The sequence below is a fragment of the Mesoplodon densirostris genome, chromosome 10, assembly GCF_025265405.1.
Source record: "Mesoplodon densirostris isolate mMesDen1 chromosome 10, mMesDen1 primary haplotype, whole genome shotgun sequence".
Classification (NCBI taxonomy): domain Eukaryota; kingdom Metazoa; phylum Chordata; class Mammalia; order Artiodactyla; family Ziphiidae; genus Mesoplodon; species Mesoplodon densirostris.
In genome coordinates this window covers 92,239,274-92,262,841 of record NC_082670.1, presented here as the reverse complement: position 1 = coordinate 92,262,841, position 23,568 = coordinate 92,239,274, and the positions used below count along the sequence as shown (strand labels likewise).

At 41.7% G+C, this 23,568-nt stretch overlaps 1 protein-coding gene across 1 annotated transcript in view; it reads right to left on the bottom strand.

Moving 5' to 3' along the window:
* The window catches only part of GXYLT2 (glucoside xylosyltransferase 2), an 83,120-nt gene that overhangs the window by 48,207 nt on the left and 11,345 nt on the right, over positions 1-23,568 (bottom strand). The window contains exons 2-3 of the mRNA XM_060109171.1: positions 14,061-14,253; positions 7,722-7,853 (exon numbers count right to left, since the gene is read on the bottom strand). Coding sequence (XP_059965154.1) covers positions 7,722-7,853; positions 14,061-14,253 — 325 coding nt within the window. The remainder of the gene's footprint in view (positions 1-7,721; positions 7,854-14,060; positions 14,254-23,568) is intronic.

The window sequence follows — 23,568 nt, the reverse complement described above, 5'->3', positions numbered from 1 at the left end:
ACATATATATATCTTATCAGAATACACTTCAGATTTATACTAACTTCATTCCAGTGAGATACAAATGTTAGTCATACATAATTCTATTCCCTCTTCTCCATTTTATGACATTGTTGTACATATTACATCTATACTGTTACAAACCCAACAGTATAATTGTTACTTCTTACAATTTTATGTGTTTAAAGAAGCTGAGAGAGGAAGAAGAGCAAGTATATATTTATGGAGTTTGTTATATTAACTTTTTCATATGCCATTTTTAATTTTCTTCATTTGTTCCTGTGGATTCAAGTTACTATCTGGTGTCATTTTCTTATTCCATACCATTTTTCCTCCATTCCAACCTCCTTTGTGCTATTATATATATATATTATATTATATATATTATATATATATTTATATTTATATGTTTATACTTATATTACATTTCTATGGTACAGGCTCAACACATGATTATTATATACATAATGTTTTATACAATTGTTTTTAAAATCAATCCAGAGAATAAAGGGTAAAATATACTCACTTATATTGCCTTTTGCATTAATGCCTTTATTGGTGCTCTTTTTTTTTTTTTAATGTGAGTTTTGAATCACTGCCTGGAGTCACTTGCTTTCAGCCTGAAGAACTTTCTTTATTCTTGTGATTCTGCTGTAAATGAATTATCTCAGATTTTGCTTATCTGGGAGTGACTTTATTTCACCTTCATTTTAAAAATTATTTTGCTGGATATAAGATTTTTGGTTGACAGTTCCCCCTACTTTTTGGCACTTCAAGTAATGTTATCTCATAGCCTTATGGCATCCACAGTTTCTAATGAGAAGTCAGCAAATAATCTCATTGGAGTTCCCTTACATGTGACAAGTTATTTTTCTCTTGCTGCTTATAAGATTTTGTCTTTGTCTTTCAGGACTTTTACTATGATTTATCTGTGTGTGGATCTCTTTGAGTTTATCTTACTTGGAGTTAATTGATTTCTGATGTGTAGATTGTTTTTCATCAAATTTGCAAGTTTTCAACCATTATTTCTTCAAAAAAAATTTTTTTCTATTCCTTTCTCTCTCTCCTCTCCTTCTGGTGCTCTCATCATACATGTCCTGGTGGATCTGATGGTGTTTCACATCTCTGAGTCTCTGTTCAATTTTATTTGTTATTTTTCTCTGTTCTTCAGATTGTATAATCTTTATTGATTATCTTCAAGTTTACTGATTCTTTCTACTTTAAGTTCAAATCAATAGTGAGACCCTCTAATGATTTTTTTCACTTCAGTTATTTTACCTTTCAACTCCACAACTTCCATGTGGCTCTTTTTTTAAAAAATAATTTAAATTTCTTTATTGATAGTCTCAATTTTATGAAACATTGTCATCACATCTTACTTTACTTCTTTAAGCACAGGTTCCTTTTGTTGCTTGAATATATTTATAATGGCTGTCTTGAAGTCTTTTTCTACTAAATCTGACAGCTGGGTCCTCTCACCAGGCAGTTTCCGCTGCCTGCATTTTTCCCTGTGAATGAATCACACTTTCCTGTTTATTTGCCTGCCTCATATTTTTTTGTTGAAAAAAATTTAGAGCATATTTTTAGCATGTTAATATATTTTAGCATGATAATACATTTTAGGATGTTTAAGCAACTCTGGATAACTCTCCCCTGCCCACCTCATGCCCCAACTCTACATACAGGGCTTGTTCATGTTGTTTGCTTGTTTATTTGTTTAGTATCTTGACTGGACTATTTCAGTGAAGTCCACTTTATCCACTGTGTGAAACCTATGATGTTTTTCCTCAGTGGGTGCAGCCTTGTGCATGCCCACAGTCACCCAGGATGACAGTGGTTTTATCAGGGCTCTCTCTGATTGACTCTTCTTCTAATCATCCTCTTAGGCTGTGCATCTCTGTTGGTATTACACCCAGCTATTAGCCTTCACTAATTGCCAGCTGATTGCTCTACTGTTTTTGACAACGGCCTGAACACAAGTTGATCCTGCAGTGTGATCCATTAAATTCTGGCCCATTTGCAGGGATAGTTTTTGAGATTGGTCTTTGAACTTTATTCTGACACCAGGAGGGCACTTTTTATTTGTCTCTTTCCCTGGTTCTCCCTTGTAAACCACCTAGCCTATCGTTTAGCTTGCTGCTCTCATGAAGCTTTCTCTTAATGAACAGAGCCTCTGAACCCTTGGACATACTTACCTGAAGTTTAAGCTCTGTTAGACATAGCTGGTAGAGATGAGAAATGCTGATGACCTGCCCCTCCCAAGGAAATACCATATCCCTCAACTGGGAGCTGGGAGGATCCCTGTGTTCTTGACTGAATTGTCTAGAGTTGTGTTTCCACCACACAGAGCTAGAAGGGGAGAGGGAGGGAGTGGGTCATGATTCAAGTGTCACAGACTCTTGCTCTTTCTTATTAAGTGTTAGTAGATTTTCTTGAGTAAGAAATCTGTTTCTTAATGCGCTTAGGTCCTTAGGACAATTTCCAAAGACTCTAGATAGTTGTTTTAAAAATAATGTTCACAGTTATGCTTGTTTCACTGGGGAACAATTTCCAGAGCTCTCATGCCACCATTTCAGATGTCACCACCCTGCCAGGCTCTTTTTCTGCTGCAGTAGCTAAGCTTTAGAATTTGTCTCTCAGGCTGCTTCAAGTAACTATCATTCTCACAGAGTGAGCCCTGCAAGGGATGGGGAGAGAGACAGACAGAGCCCTGGTGACATTATAGGAGCCTTGGGATCTAGCTGTGCTTGAGATTAGCCCTCTGATCTGGACTCCACAGTCAGATAAGTGAATAAATTGCCTTCTTTGCTTAGCTAGTTGAAATTGAGTTCCTCTCACATGTAACCAAGAGTTGTAATTAATACCCTGAATGTCAAACTTTTAATAATGTGTGAGTAAATGATAAGTACTGTGGAAAGCTTGTTCAACAAAATTAGTATCTAGGGTCATTTTCATGTGATATTTAGGTAGTTAATCTCATCCTGATAATTTATGGCCTCTGAGTGCTTGAAGAAATATATAGACATCATTTATGGTGATTCTAATTGATGTTCCTCTTAATAAGGATTTTTAATACATTCCTATTTGTCTGTCAATATTTGTTGCTACCCAAAGGGTTGTTTCCAAGGAAGTCTCAATGTTAATTGCTAATTCTGAGGTATAATATTAATAATAATACAGAAGCCTAACCTTAATTATAAAAAGTTCTAATAAGTCAGGTAAACCTCTCTTTTCCATCGGTCTATGGCAAACTTATTAGAACATTTCTGGTAAGCATACAGTTTTCCAAATATTTGAACCAGATAAAGACCTCTTTAACAAATTAGAAGTAGAAAGAGGGAAGACTTATGTTGTTGCCCTTGATGTGATATAGAAAATCTAGGTAATTAAGATTTTTGCTTATTTGGCATGCTACGACTTTGACATATTAAAGAATGGGACAAGTTTGTTGGAAACATAAGAGTTAGAAATTCTCAGGATGTATTTATAGTTCAAGACTGTGAGCAATTTTATCCAATCTCTCTTGATAATATTCTGCCCTAACTCCTTCCTTGAATATGGATACTTATGACAAGTTTTATGAGCAAGGCATCAGACATTATTATAATCCTGGAACTTACAAAACCTGGTTAAAAAAGTCTTTCTCTGGATGATGACTGGAAGGTGCCTTAACCTACCTCATATTACCATGTTTGGTACCACTTGCCAATAAAGTCTCTGTAGATTCTGTAATCCAGTGATCTCTGGTCATATTTTAAATATCTCTAGCATCTCCAGAGGAGCACATTATTGAGAAGACAGGTCTTTATAATCAAACAGGCACAGTGTGTAACAAAATGTAGAGATCCATCATGCAATCTCACTAATTCCTATTAAATGAGGAAAAGGTGATGTGAATTCACAAAACTCAATTATTCTTATAGAATAAAGCCTTTTGGCCTTCACTAAGGAAAAAGGGAAAAGTCCTCCAAGGTCAATTTTAATTGACAGATTTGATTTATTTGTGATTGGCATATTGTTTTAAATACTCTGAGCTTCTGAATTACCTGAAAGCATAATGCAGTCTAGGGAGCTTAATCAAGTCATCTGCTGTTTACTTTGCACTAATAATGGTCCTTAGATCCACCATTCACAGAAATAGAAAAGTAAGCATCCACTGATTTAGGACTTCATAAATCTTGAATTGGTGGGATCTGAATTCCACTAATTGTACTTGAGAATCTAACAGTCTTGAGTTGCAAAGACACATGATCTGACTAGTAAAATCTTACCCGAGAAAGGGTTTCATCTACAGGTTTGTGGTAGATGGTACTCCCTCAGAAAAGAGGTAAGGATTTCCCTGGTGGTGCAGTGGTTAAGAATCCGCCTGCCAATGCAGGGGACGCAGGTTCGAGCCCTAGTCCGGGAAGATCCCACATGCCGCAGAGCAACTAAGCCCGTGCACCACAACTACTGAGCCTGCGCTCTAAAGCCCGTGAGCCACAACTACTGAAGCCCGTGCACCTAGAGCCCCTGCTCTGCAGCAAGAAAAGCCACCACAATGAGAAGCCTGCACACCACAACGAAGAGTAGCCCCCGCTCCCCGCAACTAGTGAAAGCTCGCGCAGCAGCAAAGACCCAACACAGCCAAAAATAAAAATAGATAAAAATAAAAAATAAAAAAATTGTTTTAATTTTAAAAAAGAAAGAAAAGAGGTAAACTGTGATTCTCAGTCAACTGACTGACCAGGGCTAGAATGTTTGCATTTTATTTTACTTTATTTATTTGGTTGCACCGGGTCTTAGTTGCAGCTCGCGGGCTCCTTAGTTGTGGCATGCAAACTCTTAGTTGCGGCATGCATGTGGGATCTAGTTCCCTGACCAGGGATCGAATCTGGGCCCCCTGCATTGGGAGCACGGAGTCTTAAACACTGTGCCCCCAGGGAAGTCCCTGCATTTTAGAATCTCCATCTCCACTGCAGTGCCTCAGCAGCACACTGATCTGGTTTTACAGAGACGAATTTCAAGGAAAACATCACCTAGACTTTATTTCAAATTACCCTGAGGATCAATATATCTCACTGATGTCCAGAAACTCCATGTTTATAATCTTCTGTTATGATATACAACTCAGGGAAGGTAAATGTCCTGTCAACTGCAATCTCTCTTTATTATTTTTAAGGAGGGCTAATTTCCATTATCAAAAGCAGATAAGGAATGCAAGCACTCATTTGTCATTCAAAATGGAATAGACTTGTTTAGCTGGGGATGAATGAAAACCATCATGTGGTGGGTTTGTTTTTTTAGTAGTGTCAATAAACTCACAATTCAAGGTCAGGGAAAATTCCAATGTGTTCTACTGGGTTGCTACTATTTTTTTGCAATTTTCCAAAAATAACTTGGGATTTCTAATATTTTTTCCCCTAAAACAGAGATAAGAAGCAGAAGCCTGAGATTTTCTCTCATCTTCTCAAATAGTAGTTAGTTTTCATTTCACCAATCTGGAGATTTTGGTTCTGATTTGGGGAAGTCTTTTCTTACTCACATTTTTTTTTGTGGTACTTGGGCCTCTCACTGCTGCGGCCTCTCCCGCTGTGGAGCACAGGCTCCGGACGCGCAGGCTCAGCGGCCACGGCTCACGGGCCCAGCCGCTCTGCGGCACAAGGGATCCTCCTGGACCGGGGCACGAACCCGCGTCCCCTGCATCGGCAGGCGGACCCTCAACCAGTGCACCACCAGGGAAGCCCCTTACTCCCATTTTTATGCAATGAATCCCATCTCACAACCTGTATAAAAGGCTGTGGCATGTGAAAAAATAAGTCATTTAGTAGTGAGTGGGCTTGTGCAGCAAATCAGCACCAAGAGTACAGCCAGGCCTTGTTTTTTTCACAGGTTCTGTACAGGAAATGCTAAAACTGCCATTTGCCATTTGGGATTTCAGACCAACAGATGGTAAGACCTCCCTGTGTGGGTGTTTCCCAGGCACCTCGAAATCAAAATATGACCCAAATTAAAGTCATCTTCTCCCTTACAAATAATGGTCTTTCTTTAGCCTTTTCCATCTCTAAATAGCACTGCCATCCATTTTGTAGGCTGAACTATCAGAAATTGTCTTTTTTGTAGGTCATAAATAGCTGAATACTGGCAATTTCAAACAGATGAACCTTCATAGCTGTTCAGGTCAGAAACCTGGGTGAAATCTTTATCACCTCCTCTCCCCTTCAGCTCCCACAGCCAGCCAGTCACGGGGACTGGTAATTCTATTTCTCAGGTACGGTCTGCATCCATCTCTAAGGCAACCGCCATAGTCGAAGTCAGTATTAATTGGCCTCAGCAATTCCACTGTCCACACTGCAATGAACCGGTGAGTCCTCTGTATTACCCAAGTCAGATCATCTCACTTTCGTGCTAAGAATTGTTCAATGGCGTCTCACTGCCCTTAACGCAAAGACCACACTCCAACATGGCTTATAGAGCCTGCAAGCTCCAGCCCCTGCCGACCTCTTCTATCCTACCGTGTTCTATTTTCTGGTTACTGGACCTTCTATCTTCTCAAACATGTTCCTGTCCACTTTTGCAGTAGGGCCCCTTTGTACCTACTATTCCATTTGCCTGGAACTCTTTTCTCTCATTACCCACCCCAGGCCCTAGTCTCTCAGTGACCCCCTACTACTCCTTCTTTCACGTCTCAGCATAAAAGCCATTCCTCGAGAGAACCTTCTAGACATCCCCCAGACCAGAGTGGAACCCCATGTTACATACATCCATGAGACTGTTCTCCACCTCAGCATGGATCACATTTCTAATTACCTGTTCAATGCCTTGCTAGACTCAAACTCCAAGGAGGCAAGACCAATAGATAACTAATAAGGACCTACTGTGTAGCACAGGGAACTCTACTCTATATTCTGTAATGACCTACATGGGAAAAGAAACTAAAACAAAAGTGGATATATGTATATGTATAACTGATTCACTTTGCTGTACAGCAGAAAGTAACACAACATTGTACATCAACTATACTCCAATAAAAAAAAAAAAAAGACCACAACTGTCTTGCTCACCACCATATTGACATCACTAAGCCAGGGCTTCGCACCTAATGGGCGCTCAATAAATGTTTACTGAAGGCATGACCTTCACAAATGTCAAGGTTGCAATTCACAATTCAAAGCTGCCATCTTTGTTCAGCGATATTCTCAGTTTCGGAATATCTTCGGTGACTTTTCTATTTAGAATTTTAAAGAAGGAAACAAAAACATTCAATGTGAAAATTCAAAATGGGAAAGGTGAACCAGAACTCTGGACCTTCTCTGAATCATCCCCTAGCATAGCTACATCTAGAAATAGTTATTATTATAAGAGAAATAATAATAATCTAAAATAACATTTATTGAGCACCAACTATGTGCCAAGCTTATGGAGGAAAGTGAGGCTTACAGAAGTTAAGAGATTTAGTGAGGCCCACACAGTTAGTAAATGGTGCATCCAGAGTCACAAAGACCCACAATCCAAGACATGCTTTGGATGCTCAGTCCCTCAATCTTTGGGAGAGACAATTTCTCAACCACAGGGACCCTCTCTCTACACCCTGAAGACTAAGAGCATCAACTACAGAATCCAAGAGGAACATTTTTTCCACTGTAATTTAAATGTCTCTAAACACACCCTAGTTAATTCCATGATGTTTCCAAGAGCAATTCTCTCCCAAGCAGCATCTTATTAAAAGCAGGTGTTCCTACCGGAAGAAAGAGTCTCTGGGCAGCACACGGTTTGAATAATTTCTTCCATTCCTGAGGGTTTCCAACCGAAAATGTGATGGGGTAGATTCTGTACTCAAACTTCTTTTTATATGAGTCTGGCCACTGTCGTAGCTGAAAAACATGGAAGGTCAGGGGAGGGTGATTAGACCCCAGAAATATGAAAAACACCTAAATCTTCTGCATGGCCAGGTGGAAATTATTCAGATAGCATACAAAGAAAGTCTAATTTTATCACCACAATTTATGCTCACTGAATAAAAAGACCATTGCTAAGATTTTAAAAAATAACATCCAGAGTTGGCAAGGATGATGGGAAACCGGCACCTAAACTGCAAGGGTAAATTTAAACAAACTACCAAGATGGCAATTTAGAGACTAGTAACAACAAATCCCAAGACAGAGGCACAAGGACTTTCACCGAAACATAGTTTGTAATAAAACAAACAAACAAACAAAAAAAACCTTGGTCAATACTCAATGCTCAACGATAAGGAATTGGGAAGATGCAGTTAAAGTAGATCTATATGTGCTGTCATGAGAAAATGGTTACAACATATAGTTAGGTTTTAGTAAAAGCAAAGTACAATACGAAATGTATAATATGGTTCTATCTTACAGGGAAAAATATATGCATACACTTACACGTAGAGAAAACTCTGAACAGATATGCGCCTAATTGTTAAACGTGGGTACCTGTGGAGGAGGTGGCGGTGGTTTCATTTTCTAAGTTTATATTTCTGTGTTCTTTAAGACTCTTATGGACAGTGTATATTACTGTGTCTGCATAAATTAATTTTATAAAATTATTTTAATTTATAGATTTTATTTTTCAGAGCAGTTTTATGGTTACAGAATTGAGCAGGAAGTACAGAGACAGTTCCCATATACCCTCTCTCCTTCCCCTCCCACCCCCCAGTTTCCCCATCATTGACATCTTGCATTAATGTGGTACGTTTGTTACAACCGATGAACCAATATCAATGCATTGTTAAGAAAAGCTCATAGTTTACATTAGGGTTCATTCTTTGTGTCGTGTAATTTTACGGGTTTTGACAAATGCATGATGTTCTGTGTCTACCATTATAGTATCATACAGCATAGTTCCACTGTCCTAAAAATTCCCTCTGTTCCATCTATTCATCCCTCCTCTCTCCCTCCTTTTCATCTCTGAACTACTGGCAACCACTGATCTTTTTACTGTCTCTCAGTTTTGTCTTTTCCAGAACGTGATATGGTTGGAATCACACAGCATACAGTCTTTTCAGATTGGCTTTTCTCCTTGGCAATATGCATTTAAAGATCCTCCATGTCTTTCTGTAGCCTCATAGCTTAATTTTTTTATCACTGACCAATATTCCATTGTATAAACATATCACAGTTTGCTTGCCTGTTTATCTATTGAAGGACATCTTAGTTGCTTCCAGTTTGGGGTGACGATGAATAAAGCTGCTCTAAACATTCATGTGCAGGTTTCTGTGTGGACAACTTATCAATTCATTTGGGTAAATACCAAGGAGTGCGATTACCAGATTGTATGGTCAGCCTACACTTGACTTTCTAAGAAACTGCCAAACCATCTGCCAACCTGGCTGTACCATTTTGCATTCCCACGAGCAATGAGTGAGAATTTCTGTTGCTCCATATCCCCTTCAGCATTTGGTGTTATCGGTGTTATGGATTTTAGCAATTCTAATGGTATGTAGCTGTATCTCATCATTTTAATTTGCAATTCCTTAATGACACGTGATCTTAAGCATCCTTTCATATGCTTATTTGCATATGTATCTGTGTATCTTCTTAATTCTTTTTAGTTAATGCCTTCCCAGTGCCACAGTAACTCCACTTCTAAGAATTTATCCTAAGGAAAAATTCCAAAAGTACATACACACTTATTACAAGGTTGTTTACTGTAGCATTGTTTGTAACAGTGAAAAATAGGAAACAAGGTAAATAAGAAATTGGTGAAATAAGCTCTGGGATAGGCTTACACAACAGAATACTATGCAGCTACTAGTGACAATGTTGCAGAAAAAGGTCAGCAAACCATGGTAGTGGAAGAGCCAAACCCAGCCTGCTACAAATAGCACACAAGCAAAGAATGGGTTAAACATTTTTAAATAGTTGAAAAAAATGAAAACAAGAATAACATTTTGTGACATGTGAAAATCACATGAAATTTGAATTTCACTGTCCATAAATACAAGTTTTGTTGGAACATAGCCAAACCCATTTGTTTAGGTATATCTATGGCTGCTTTCATAAGAAGGAATAGAAGTGAGTAGCTGTGAGACCAGACAGCCTTCAAAGCCTAAAATAGTTACTATCTGGTCTTTCACAGAAAAAGTTGGTCAACCCCTATTTTAGAAGAAATTCAGTAATGTAAGTAACAGTGATAGAAAATATAGAATATAATCCCATTTCTGATGTTGATATGACAAGAAAAGAAATGTAAATAGATACACAAAAATTGTTCTCCTCAGCATTAATATGATGGTTGATTTTGTTCATTTCTGATTTTATAACTTTTTTTTGATAGTTTACATTTTTACTCTCTGTCCACTAATATAACTTTTTTTTTACAGTGTACATATATTGCTTATATAGTCGCATAAAATTTTTTGAAAAACCACACCATTGGTAATGCTTTAAATTTGCAATTTTGAGATGGATATTTGGGAGAGAAATCTTCAGGCATAAATACCCAATACAAGTGCACGAACGCATCAGAACTGACACTGGGCATGAACATTCAGTGCAACAGTACCAACCAATCAGAACAGACACTGGACACAAATACCCGGGACAACTGTGCCGCTGCACAACAGCCCAAAATCATCCTGGAAGGAGAACGGGAAGGTCCCACAGTCTACTGATTTCCTTGACTCTTTGATCTTTAGCATCCTATCTTCTAGAAGGGTTTATCTACCTTTGCCAATCCATGTCTTTTAAGTGGAATATTCAGTCCATTTATATTTGTTTCTATGTCTATATTTGAATAGTATACTGACTCCAGCCACTAGAAATTCCTGTTGACACCTCTTCCTATGTCACAGCCTCACACAGACACACAGACACACACACACACACACACACACACACACACACGATGTCAATGCCCCACGGGGCCCCACCTATCACCAGAATGGATTGGTGGCCATCCCCGCTTCTGTGTCGTACTACTTCCTGATTCTGAGTCTGGGGCAAGAGCACAAATTAACCAAACTTAAATCATATATTTGATCCTGAACTGCCTGGAGAGGCTAAGAAATCAACCAGCTGGCATTTTCAGCTTTTATACTGGGAGATGACAAAAATAAATGAAACTTTCAAATATTAAATACCAACAACATAGACAGTAAATACCACCAGACAGTGTACTTAAGCAGCTTTAAAAAAATTTCTACTTAAATATAGAGAACTCGTCTACTTAAATATATAGAACTTAAATATACAGAACTCGTCCACAATGCCGTTTCCAGAGGGATAATCATGGCAATTAGCATTTTGTTTTGTTTTGTTTTGACCCTGAGGTATGTGGCCCTGAGTATCTCCGGAAGTTATCACAAGACACTCTAGATACTCCCACAATACCTCAGTGTTGAAACTGACAGCCTTCAGAAGGATGGTATAACCTGCCCCTCCACACCAGCATCTCATGTGGCTGAGCGGAAACCAATTGCTACTGATCTATAGCTTCAGCGCTGACACAGTGCCCAACCCAGGGAGATGTTCCAAGGAATCTTTGTGGAATGAGAGAATAAATAGGTTTTCTGATTCAGCCTCACAATTACACTCTGCAATAAGCAGAGCAAGAATCACTTGTCCCTTTTGTATATCTATTATAGATTTTTGCTTGATACAGATGAAGAAATTGAGACTGAGAAAAGTTCGGTGACTTATGGAAGAGCCAATATTTAACATCTAAACTTGCACCATAATCCCAGCATGGAAAAGAAAGGGGTGGCTCCATATGCCCTGCCGTGATGTAAACACCCTATTATAATCTCCTTTGCCAATGGAGCTTCACTGGTCTAACAAAGAACTGAGGAAATAAGCCATCAGAGGGATAAAGTCAGCAGGGCAACGTAAAACGTGGCTCAACTTCACAAGTATCTGCAATATTTCCCCATACTTTAGCTCCTAATTTATGATGTCCCAGGTACTATGGCTCATAACAAATTACCCCAAAACTTAGTAGTATAAAACGACCATTTATTATGCTCAGAGATTCCAAGGATCAGGAATTCAGACAAGGCACAGAAGGGACGGCTTGAGTCTGCTCCACAATGTCTGGGGCCTCAGCTAGAAGGCTTGGAGGCTGGGGGCTTGAATCATCTGAAGGCTCGTTCTCACATGTCTGGTGGTGGAGGTCAGTTACCGACTAGGGACCTCAGCTCCTCTCTGTGTGGGCGAATTTGGACTTCCTCACTGCATGGTGGCCAGGTTCCAGGGCCAGGCATCCCAAGAGAGAGCCAGGCACAAGCTGTATCCTTTCAATGATCTAGCTTCAGGACATTTGGCATACTCTATTTTATATACACATACATATTATATATATAGACGTATCTGTATTAGCCCTTGCCTTATAACAAATTACCCCAAAAGCTAGTAGCTTAAAACCACAAACATTCATTAACTCATATCATTTTTTAGGGTCAGGAATCTGTGAGTTGGGTTGTTCCAGCTCAGGACTTCTCATGAGGGTGAGTCATGTGAAGGCTGGATGGGGCTAGAGGTCCTGTCTCCAAGCTCAAGCACACGAGTGTCGGCAAGGGGCCTCATTCCTTAACACACGTGCCTCTGCAAGGGCTGCTCTGACATAAAAGCTGACCTCCAAGAGAGAAAGAGTGCAACCAAGATGGAAGGTGCAGTGCCTTATTAAACCTAATGTCAAAAGTGACGTAGCCTCACTTCTTCCCTATGCTACTGGTCACACAGGCCAGGCCTGGGGCAGTGCAGGAAGGAAATATACAAAGGTGTGAATAACAGGAGGCGGGACCACTGGAGGTCCTTTGGAAAACACAATCTGTTACACATCTATAGTTACACATACACATCTTCCTTCTCTTGTCTTTTTTAAGTCCAAGCCTGTATTCTGTTCTGCTCTGTCCTCATGCCCCAACTTCTAGCATGCAGGAGGTACTCAATAAATACTTGTCCAATGGATATTGTACATGACCTGACTAGTGTTGACCCATAGCCACTTTTCCTCCATTCCTTCATGTAGGATACCTCTCAGCCCCCTTGGAGTTGGGTGGGCCTCGTGACCAACTGCTTCTGGACAGTTATTAGGAGCAGAAATATCACTGTCAAGTTGAGGGAGTGAAAAGCACAGTGGGGACCTGACAGTCCCAATCTTTCCTTTAGTGGCATCTCAAGAACTGCAGAGGCCAAATGTTCCAGCAGGTGCAGCTACGTGCATGAATGGTCTCTGTCAACTGTGGTCCCAGGCTGAGGGGGCCGTGTGGACAGGGACCCTGCTGTGCCTGCATGAGACATGCAGCAGGCATGTGGAAAGTCTCTGAGCTTTCTGGAAGCTGTCACTGCAGCCTGAGTTAGCCTATCAAGATTACAGATAAGCATCTCTTCTATCACTTCTGCTGGTCCCAAGCTACAGAGGGGGAAACCGAAGCCCAAAAAGCCCACAAGACTTGCCCGAGATCACACAGCAAGAGTGGAGTTAGGGCTTCCCTGGTGGCGCAGTGGTTGAGAGTCCACCTGCCGATGCAGGGGACACGGGTTCGTGGCCCAGCCCGGGAAGATCCCACATGCCGCGGAGCGGCTGGGCCCGTGAGCCATGGCCGCTGAGCCTGCACGTCCGGAGCCTGTGCTCTACAACAGGAGAGGCCACAACAGGGAGAGGCCCGTGTACCACACACACACACAAAAAAGTGTTGACTCTGACAGTTTGTGTGGGAAAGAACAGTAGCAAGGTCTTCTACCTTTTTAATTTATAACATCTATACTGTTGGAATTTATTTTGATGAGCGTATATTACTTGTCATTCAAAAAACATACATACATCGATAAAAATTAGCTACGTGACTCCCACTAAGAACAATGTCAATAACACCAGGAGGGATGGAGCCCTAGGTCAAGTGCTTTAAGCGCATCATCTCATTTAAACCTCACCATGTCTCTCTACAGGGGGTGTAATTATCCCTATATTATAGATGAGAACAGTAAGGCTCGGAGTCAAGGGTTCATGGGCGCACAGCTGAGTATGCAGCAAAATAATTAGGAAACAGGATATGCATTTCCCGCAATGCAGTCTGTCTGCACTCAGTAAACATCGTGCCACAATTCCTGCACATTCACCTGCTTGTCAAACTCGGGCTTCAGAGATTCTTCGGTGAAGATGTGAAATTGCATCTTCCTGTGGCTGAAGAGCACGGCCGATTTGAGCATGACCAGTGTCTCCTCCAGCCGATTGCCACAGGCCACCACGGCCAGGTGGATCCAGAGCTCGGGGGGCAGCACAGCTTGGAAACTCCTGAGTTCTCCAGGCCTCCTAGAAAGAAGAAAAACAGGTGAAAGCTGTTATTAAACTCATAAAAGAAAAAAAAACAGCTAGTGAAGGGTTGGAACATTTCAAAACATGAACAGGCACAATCTGTTATATTTTATAAAATGATAAGCATTTTGACAATTCTTCCTGCTTAGAGAAAATACCGTTTATTCCCATATTTATCCTGGCAATAGCAGGATGAGTCACTGTTTGGACCGCTATAGGTGTCTGAGGATTTTTCCGCCAGCATTCAGCTGTCTAGTGCCTGCTGGCTGCCTACTGGCCCATGTTTGGAAATGGTATTGCTAAACTCTGACAGCTGACACAGGGCTGTGGAGCTCCCACTCACATGGGCCATGGAAATTAGATTTGAACACAACTTGAACAAGAGGAAGGTGGGCGGTGGCTTTCCCATGTGAAACGAGCAACATGATACTCCCATGATCTGGATGGTTTTAGCTTGCAGTGGAATGCATGACCACCGACCAAAGGAAAATCGTGCACACCCGGGAAGTGAGCAAAGAAAACAACACGTGGGCCTCCATTCCATCTTGGGAGAGTCTTAAAGAAACAGGTGTTAATCCTAACTGTGTCGCTCAAGACTGCGGAGCTGGTAGGTATGAAATTCAGTTTCCAGTGTGAAATGCATATTAACGAGAAGCAGGCAGGAGAAGGGGCAGGTTAAGCTGAAAATTACCAAGGTATCAAATATCCAGTCAACAGCTGAGAGGGGAATAGGGTCCAAGAAGTCCAGAATCATCATCCAGCTATTTCCTCGTAATAAAACATTTGTTCCAGACAAGGAGACACAGCCAAGCCTCAAACACACCACTGAGAAACATTTGCAGGCAAGCTGGAAGAAGCTGGCCTGGAAAAGGTGCCCTGAGACAAATGAAACTAATTTACTTGCACAAAAGATCTGGAGACCAGGGGAACTTGGACGTGGAATGCTACCTTCCTTCCAAAAGCTTCGAGTTCAATCAGCGTGCTGCTCCATTATTCACTGCTCGCTCAAATAAAGGCAGCCTTGCTCCAGATTTCTTTCACCAAGAGGAAAGTTGAAGATGTGGGTGGAGCACTTTCGATAGCTTTCCAGTTTGATTACTTAAGAGCACACTGAATAGAAGCACAGCCTCCTGGCTTAGTTAAGCTCAGATTCGGGGAGTCACTGAGATTCTAGTTATTTCGGGGATCGGAGGAAAAGACAAGTAGAGATGTCCTACGTATCTCCTGAAATTGTCCACGTCTCTCCATGCCCCTGCTGCTACCTGATGAGATCACCATCTTCCCTCACCTGATCGCTATGACAGCCCCCTAGATGGTCCACCTGTCTCCAGTCTGATCCTCAACCCCCATCCTATGATTCCTTCTTGTGGGTGCCAGAGTGACGTTCTTCTAAAAATGCACATAGGATCGTGTTACTCCCTTGATAAAAATCATGTAAGGCTCCCGACTGCCTTCAAGGTCAAGTCCGAACTGCTGACTGTGGCTCCTACTTATAGCTCTTGTAACTGCCTCTAGCACACTCCGCCTGCATGGGCAGCCATGCATAATCACAGTCACACTTATATTGCAGCTCTCCAGCTCACTCCTAGTCATGAGACCACGCTGGGTTGCCTTTGGGCCTTGGCACATACACTGTCTCTCAGAAATGCTCTTCTCTGCTCTCTCTGCCTTGCTAACTGCAGCCCATTTATTAGTCCACAAATCTATACTGAGTGCCTACTATGTGCCAGATGCTGTTCTAGGTGCCAGGAAGACAGTAGTGAACAAACCTGCCCTTGCAGAAGTTACATTCTACAGGTGGTAGGAAAAAGACAAAGAAAGAATAATGGTCAAAGCAAACTATTGTAACTTCCATAGTAACTTAGTAACTAAGTAACTTACATAGAAAGTTATCCAGTGGTAAGTGCTAGGAGGAAATAGATAATGGAGCCAGGAGGGATACAGGAGTGGCTGATGGGCTGGAATATATTATACAGTGCAAAGTTAGGGAAGTCCTCACTGAGAAAGTGAGACCCGATGACAACTTGACAGTGGGGAGGGCAGGAGGGAGTCACGTGCTTTTCTGGGTGAGGAGGATTCCAGGCAGAGGGGACAGTCAGAGTAAAGACACTAAATCAGGAGCATGCCTGGTGAACTCAAGAACCCTTGCCTTCAGGATTCAGACGTCTTCTCTCACTCAGCTTCATGGATGGGTTTTCATACCTGCTATTAAAGCCAACTCCCAACCAATTTATGTAAAGGGGTGGGAAGGATGTGTCACAGATAATGCTAAAATCACAGTCAATTAAAAAAAAAAGACAGTCAAAATACCAGCCAAAATATGCTACGAAAGAGATTTAATGCAAACTCACTTGCTTAAAATTATGTGCAATATTTAAAAACACAGGTATCCAAAGGTATTAAAATAATAAATACAATAGCTTAGATATCTTAAATACGAACCATAACCCCACCCCCAAAGAGAACAACTCCGCCTAGTTTAGCTTTACACCTTGGGCTTTTACATAAATTAAAAGTTTTAACCTCAGTAATGAGGGAAATACTAATTCAAACAATAAAGAGATTCCACGTTATTTTCGCACTGGCAAAGCATAAAAAATAAAAGTTGGACCATACACATCTCAGAGAGGATATGGAGGTGGGGGACAGCTCAGATGCCGCTAGTGGCAGTGTAAGTTGACCCAAACACTTTGGAAAGCCTTTTGGCAACATCTATCCGGAGTGAAGATATATATATATACGCCCTCACTCTTCGGGTTCTACCCCTACGTATGTGACCTGAAGAAAACTCTTGCACGTTTGCACAGGACCCACACAAGAACGCTCACAGCAGCCCTGTGTATAATAGTGAAAAGTTGGAAAAAACTTTTCTGTCTACGCACAGGAGAATCATGAATATATTTGACAAGTTTAAGTGGAATACTACACAGCAGTGAAAACGAACAACTCAGAAAGTCACGTGTCAACTTAAGGATAAAGAGGAGAAAGAGCAATTTGTAGCAGGACAGTGATAGAATGAGACCATTTTGATGAAGCTTGAAAACCAGCAAAACAGCACTGCATGTTGTTCACAGACATATGGAGTAAAAGTCATCATGCACGAGGATGAGAAACATCAAAGGCAAGGCAGTGGTTATTTCCAGGGACTTAAGTTTTTATTTCTTAAGATGAGTGCAGGGTTCACAGAAATTCATGACGTAACTGTCTGTTTTATTCCTATGCCCAAACTATTTGACATATACTTTGTTTTTCTTTTTGATTAAAAAAGCTTGCACCTCCCTGCAGCACAGCAGGCCACTTCTTTTCTTTGCAGGCTTCAGTGATATGGGACTGCACGGTACACAGAGCAGGGGCTGGGGCCTGCAATCTTTTTTGGTGTCTGGTGACAGGTACTAAAAAAGACAAATAAAAGCCTCTCCTGGTGGCAGTTCAAGTATCAGCGGCTGGGGTTTAACGAGACCTTTGCTGCCCCTACTGTGTTACCTCTCACGTTACATTAAAAATCCTGGGCTTCAGGTAATAAGCGTCTGTGCTGTGTGGTCACACGGAATAGTCAAGTTTAAGGGTGATGAAATGGTGTGCCTTTCACCAGATCTTACCAACAGCACACTCAGCCCCTCTCAAATGTCACCTGAAGGCTCTGCAAGGATCAAGGGAAGTCCAGTCTATGAACCTAGGACTTCTTAACCCCTTGAGTCACCAGGTGTTGGTGGCAAATGGGAGATGGGGAACTGTACTTCCCCTGCTCTGACTGGTGGTTAACTATGTTCTTATTTACACTTTATAAAAGAAGACTGGAGTGGACATTTGCTGTCCAGGATTTTTAAAGACCTGTTGCTGAGGCTGGAGCTGATGGCAGGTACCTTGACCACCACACTGGTAGAGCCTGGAAGGCAGTCAGCAGAGTAGAAAGCAGAGCTACAAGATGGTGGGTCAGATCTCGGGTGGCATTACTTGAGCACCTGAATCCAGGTGCACTGACCCTAACCCTGGAAGTTCATTGATCAAGCCAATAAATTCTCCTCTACTTAAGTCAGTTTGAAACAAACTTACAACTTAGCAATCAAAAGTGTCTTAAGGTAGGTCTTAAAAATAGGTTTCCAATCACCTTGGACTCACTCCGCCTCTCTCATATTCTTACCAGGAGTCATCCTTGAAATGCTCCATGAATCCATTCCCTCTCTGTAGCTCACTGCTAGGACCTTGATCAAATCTCCATCACTCTACCAGTTTCATAGGTGGAGGAGACACCAGACACCATCTCGCACAGCGGATTCCCGACCTGGCTGCATATCATCATCACGGGAGGTGTTTGTTAGTATTGAAACCCCAGCTCACAGAGATTCTGATTCCGTGGGTCTGGGGTGAGGCCCCGGAGTTTGCATATTGGAGTTTGCACTTGGACTACAACCACTTGCAGTTCATCGCCAGCCAGGAACTCATCATCTGAGCTGACCTCTCACCTCTCCTCTCTCTCCCAAACTCTTCGAGCCCTCAGGAACGCCCATTCTATCCTCTGCCTTTTCTCACGGCCTCCTCTTCACCTCTTGCCTTAATGAAAACATGCTGCCTTGTGAGGACGCCACCTCCCCAGCAAACCCCTCGAGGGGCAGCCGTTCTTCCTGCCCTGTCCTAGGGGCCTCAGGGCAGTAGGCGGGGCTGGTTTTCTCCTTGCTTCTCGCTGCCGCGCCCAGACACGGACCATGTCTCCATGGCGAAGTCCGTGGATGCAGCTATTCCACCTTCCGTGTTGCTGTCATCTCTCAGCTGCCGGTTTACTCCTCTTTATTCACTGAGTTGAGCTGCTTGCCCACAGTGTTTCTCCTCACCCCCGTTCCTCAACATTCTTCGGAACTTCATCTGCGCTTTAGAAGATGGCTCTCTGGGCTTCCCTCCTGGCGCAGTGGTTGAGAGTCCGCCTGCCTATGCAGAAGACGCGGGTTCGTGCCCCGGTCTGGGAAGATCCCACGTGGTGCGGAGCGGCTGGGCCCGTGAGCCATAGCCACTGAGCCTGCGCGCCTGGAGCCTATGCTTCGCAACGGGAGAGGCCACAACAATGAGAAACCTGCGTACCGCAAAAAAAAAAAAAAAAAAAGATGGTTCCCGATCCTTCAGTTTTGTGAGCTGAACACCCTGCGCCTTTTCCTTCTTACTTCCTGAAGCACCTAGTGCTGGGCTCATATCCTGGACCTTCACACAAACTGTTCCACCTGGAATGTTCTTCCCTAGCTCTTTGCAAAGCTGCCTCCTTCTCTTTTGGACAGTAGAATGGACTCCCCTGACACCTCATTGAAGGAGCACCGTCCCTTTTATTTTCTATCATGGTCTTTGTTTATTTCATTCCAAAAATGAACCTCAGCTGGTGATTATATATTCTTTCATTGTAATTTATAGCAAGTACACAATATTATTTACAGTCAATATAAGACAGTGTATCAATAAACAGAAAATATCTTTAGATAAAAGACTGGAATAAAACACACAATGCACATTTTCAATTTAAAAAATGTAAAACATGTGTTGAAATAGTAAAGCTGGTACATGAAAAAACTTCTTGCCCCATAAAAAAATGGGTGTTTTTGAATGTTACATTCTGGTCTTTATTCCATTGAATACATATTTTTACAGCTGCAGTAATGCTGTACATATAATTTTATATCCTACTTTTTTCATCTGCTTCTTTTATTTTTCTTGTTACTTTTTAAGTCTTCATGACCATCATTTTATTCCATCCAGCTAAAACACCATGGCTTATCATCATTTCCTCTGTGTTGTTGTTTCCAGTTGTTCTCAGTTATATATATTAAAAAATAGATTTCTTTCTTTCTTTGCATTATTTCCTTATACTACATTCCCTGGAATGGATTTACTGGGTTAATAGCTATTATCCTAGCAAGAATGTAGTAATTTTTTTTTTTTTTTTTTTTTTTGCGGTACGTGGGCCTCTCACTGTTGTGGCCTCTCCCATGGCAGAGCACAGGCTCCGGACGAGCAGGCTCAGCGGCCATGGCTCACAGGCCCAGCTGCTCCGCGGCACGCGGGATCCTCCGAGACCAGGGCACGAACCCGCGTCCCCTGCATCGGCAGGCGGACTCTCAACCACTGCGCCACCAGGGAAGCCCAAGAATGTAGTAATTTTGACAGTTTCTCAAATTTACCCAAGAGTTCTTGGAAAACACCATACCATGAGAAGGAAAACAAAAAAACGTAATAAACATTAGCTCAGCCACCTCTGAGCTCCTTGTATGAGGTAACCGTGTAGCTGACTGCTGAAACAAGATGAAACACACTTGCATATGGCATCAGTGCCTCCAAATTCCTTGTGTTCTGAAGCGGTGATGCTTAGGTTTCAGTTATCATTTAGACACTGCATCAAATAACATTGAGTCTCATAGTGAGAAGTTATTCCATTTTCAGTTCTTTTTCAACAATGCAATAAGAAAGTCTCAGTTGGTGCTAATACGTCTTGAACACCTTTCTTTTTCTCTTTTTTAATATTTATTTATTTTGGGCTGTGCTGGCTCTTAGTTGCAGCATGCGGGATCTTTAGTTGTGGTGTGCAGACTCTTAGCTGCGGCATGTGGACTTCTTAGTTGTAGCATGCAGACTTCCTAGTTGCAGCATTCATGTGGTATCTAGTTCCCCAACCAGGGATCAAACCCAGGCCCCCTGCATTGGGAGCATGGAGTCTTAACCACTGGACCACCAGGGAAGTCCCATGAACACCTTTCTAATGTTGCCTAATCCTCCCTTTCAACTGAAAAGACAGCAGACTTTAGATACAGAACCTTCAGCAGGAGTATCAAGTTAGAAATGAACAACATTGTTTGGTTTTCTTAGTGTTTGATTTGACAATTACCTTCTGTTTATGTTTTTGCTGACAATTCATGGTGATGTTATAAAATTTCCTTTAAAAACAATTATACTCAGAATGTGGAGAAATTAGCACCCTCAAACATTGCTGGTGGGATTGCAAAATGGTGCAGCCACTTCAGAAAGTAGTTCTACAGTTCCTCAAAATTTTAAATATAGAACTACCATATGACCCAGCAATCCTATTTCTCGGTATCTACCCAAGAGAAATGAAAGCATATGTCCTCACAAAAACGTGTACATTTGTAAATGTTCATAGGAGCATTACTCACAATAGCCAAAAAGTCCAACCCAAATGTCCATCAACTGATGAATGGATAAACAAAATGTGGTATATCCATACAATGGAATATTATTTGGCAATAAAAAGGAATGAAGTACTGATGCATGTGACAACATGTACGAACCTTTAAAACCGTGAACTGTGAACCTCGTGAAAATATAAAAGACCGCATGTTTTATGACTCCATATGTATGAAAAGTCCAGGATAGAAAAATCCATAGAGACATAAGGCAGGTTAGTGGTTACCAGGGACTCACAGAAGGGGCAAATGGGGAGTGGCTGTTTTTATGGGTATAGGGTTTCTTTTTTGGGTGATGAAACTGTTCTGAAATTGGATAGCAGGGATGGCTGCACAACTCTGTGAGTAAACTAAAAACCTCCACAGTGTACATACACCTTTTAAGGGTATTTGAATTATATTGCAATAAAGTTGTTCATTAAATAAATAAAGGCACACATTTACAACAAGGATAGATTTAAACTTTTTCCTTTTAAAGTCAGCATATGGTAGTGTAGTCATGTTAAAAGAATCATGATACTGACGTGGGAACAACTGAGGCTTGGAAAACACCGCCCCCATTGTCCTGGCTTAAGCCAGCCCTGTGATCCAATGAGAAATGATGCTTATAATAACACAGAAGGCTCAGAGCAGAAGCAGCCTCACCACCTCCGCACTGCCCAAGACGAAGCGTCTCCTTAATTGCTTAAAAAGTCTCAAGCGTGTGCCTTAATTAAACTTCAATTTCTGGAGTGTATAAATAATGAAATACGGCATTTGTGTGTATGCTATTTACTTTGGAGCCTATTACTGCAAAACACACTGAGTTATTAAAGCGAGTAATTGCTTCTACTCAGACCCTCTTTTCTGCCGTCTGCTGCTACCTCTGTTTCCAGGGCTGCTTCTTAACTGACAGGCTAACTTAACTCAGGTAAACCTGATGCTATGATACGGGCCGGCAGTGTGAGCTGGATGGGAAAAAAATCACAGTTCTTTCAAACACAGCCTGAAACATTTGGTGACGAGTTTGAACAGGGAAGGAAACACAGAAATGTGAGGGTGGGGAGGGAGGCAGACAAATTTTAAGAGGTTGAATATGCTCACCCTAGGGGAAGACTTGACTAGCAGAATGCCACTCCCCTCTCCCCTAGTGGAATCTCTTACAAGAGGAAGCCATGGCTATCTGAATGTAGAAGTTTGCAAATGCGGTCAGAGTGGTGGAAATACCTTGATTCAGCCCCTAGTAGGAGCGTCTGGTGATGGGTGTTTCTATCTGCCTTAAGTGCTGGCAGCCAGAGGCACTAGTGAAGCTCTTCACAAACCACAGGTCTGGGAACACGAGAGACCCCTGACAAAAAATTTCCGCACTGAAGCTGTAAGTAGAGCCTTCACGTAGCAACCCAGACGTGATGCTCAGGACTGTGCTAACAGTTAAATCACTTTTAACGACCCATGGTTTGGAGTTAAATCAACTATCTTTAATCTTCCAAGACAGACAGAAAAGCCTGAAGTCCCAGCATTACATTGAACAGTGTTGACACAGTGCCAAAAATATCTGCCATGAGGGGGAGGCTTGATAAAATCATTTGATAAGTGCATCCAATTACTAATAGTTTGTATTTAGTTTGGATCATGATATTTGAAACATGGCTGTGTTCCTAAACAAAGTCTAGGTCTAACACACAGTAGGTGTTTAATGTCCAAAGTTGGTGACTTTGTGCGTCTCTAGGTGTGTGTGTCTGCTTTTAGCCATCATTGTACACATATACATGCTTTATGATTAGGAAGTAGCAGAGCAAGGATTCAAACTCAGGGGGCTGGACTTAAGAAGCCCTGCTTTTAGTTATGATGCTGTATTTGGGGTCACACACAAGCGAGTCAGAAAAGGAGCTCCTCCAGGCAGATGAAGCCTTTATCTCTACTCAGAGCTCCTGACTCAGTGATCCGAAGGTGGACTGGATTTCAGTCCTCACCCACAGCCCCGCCAGGTGTGACTCGCAGGGCACACCTGCACCATCTCCACCTCCATAATCCATCCTCTCGCCCTTAGCTGAGGTCACGCACAAATGGGTTTATAATTCTTCTCCTTCCAAAACTCTACGATGCTGCCTGGACTGATTCTCATTTCATTCTTCCCCCCGTAATTGTTGCTGACACA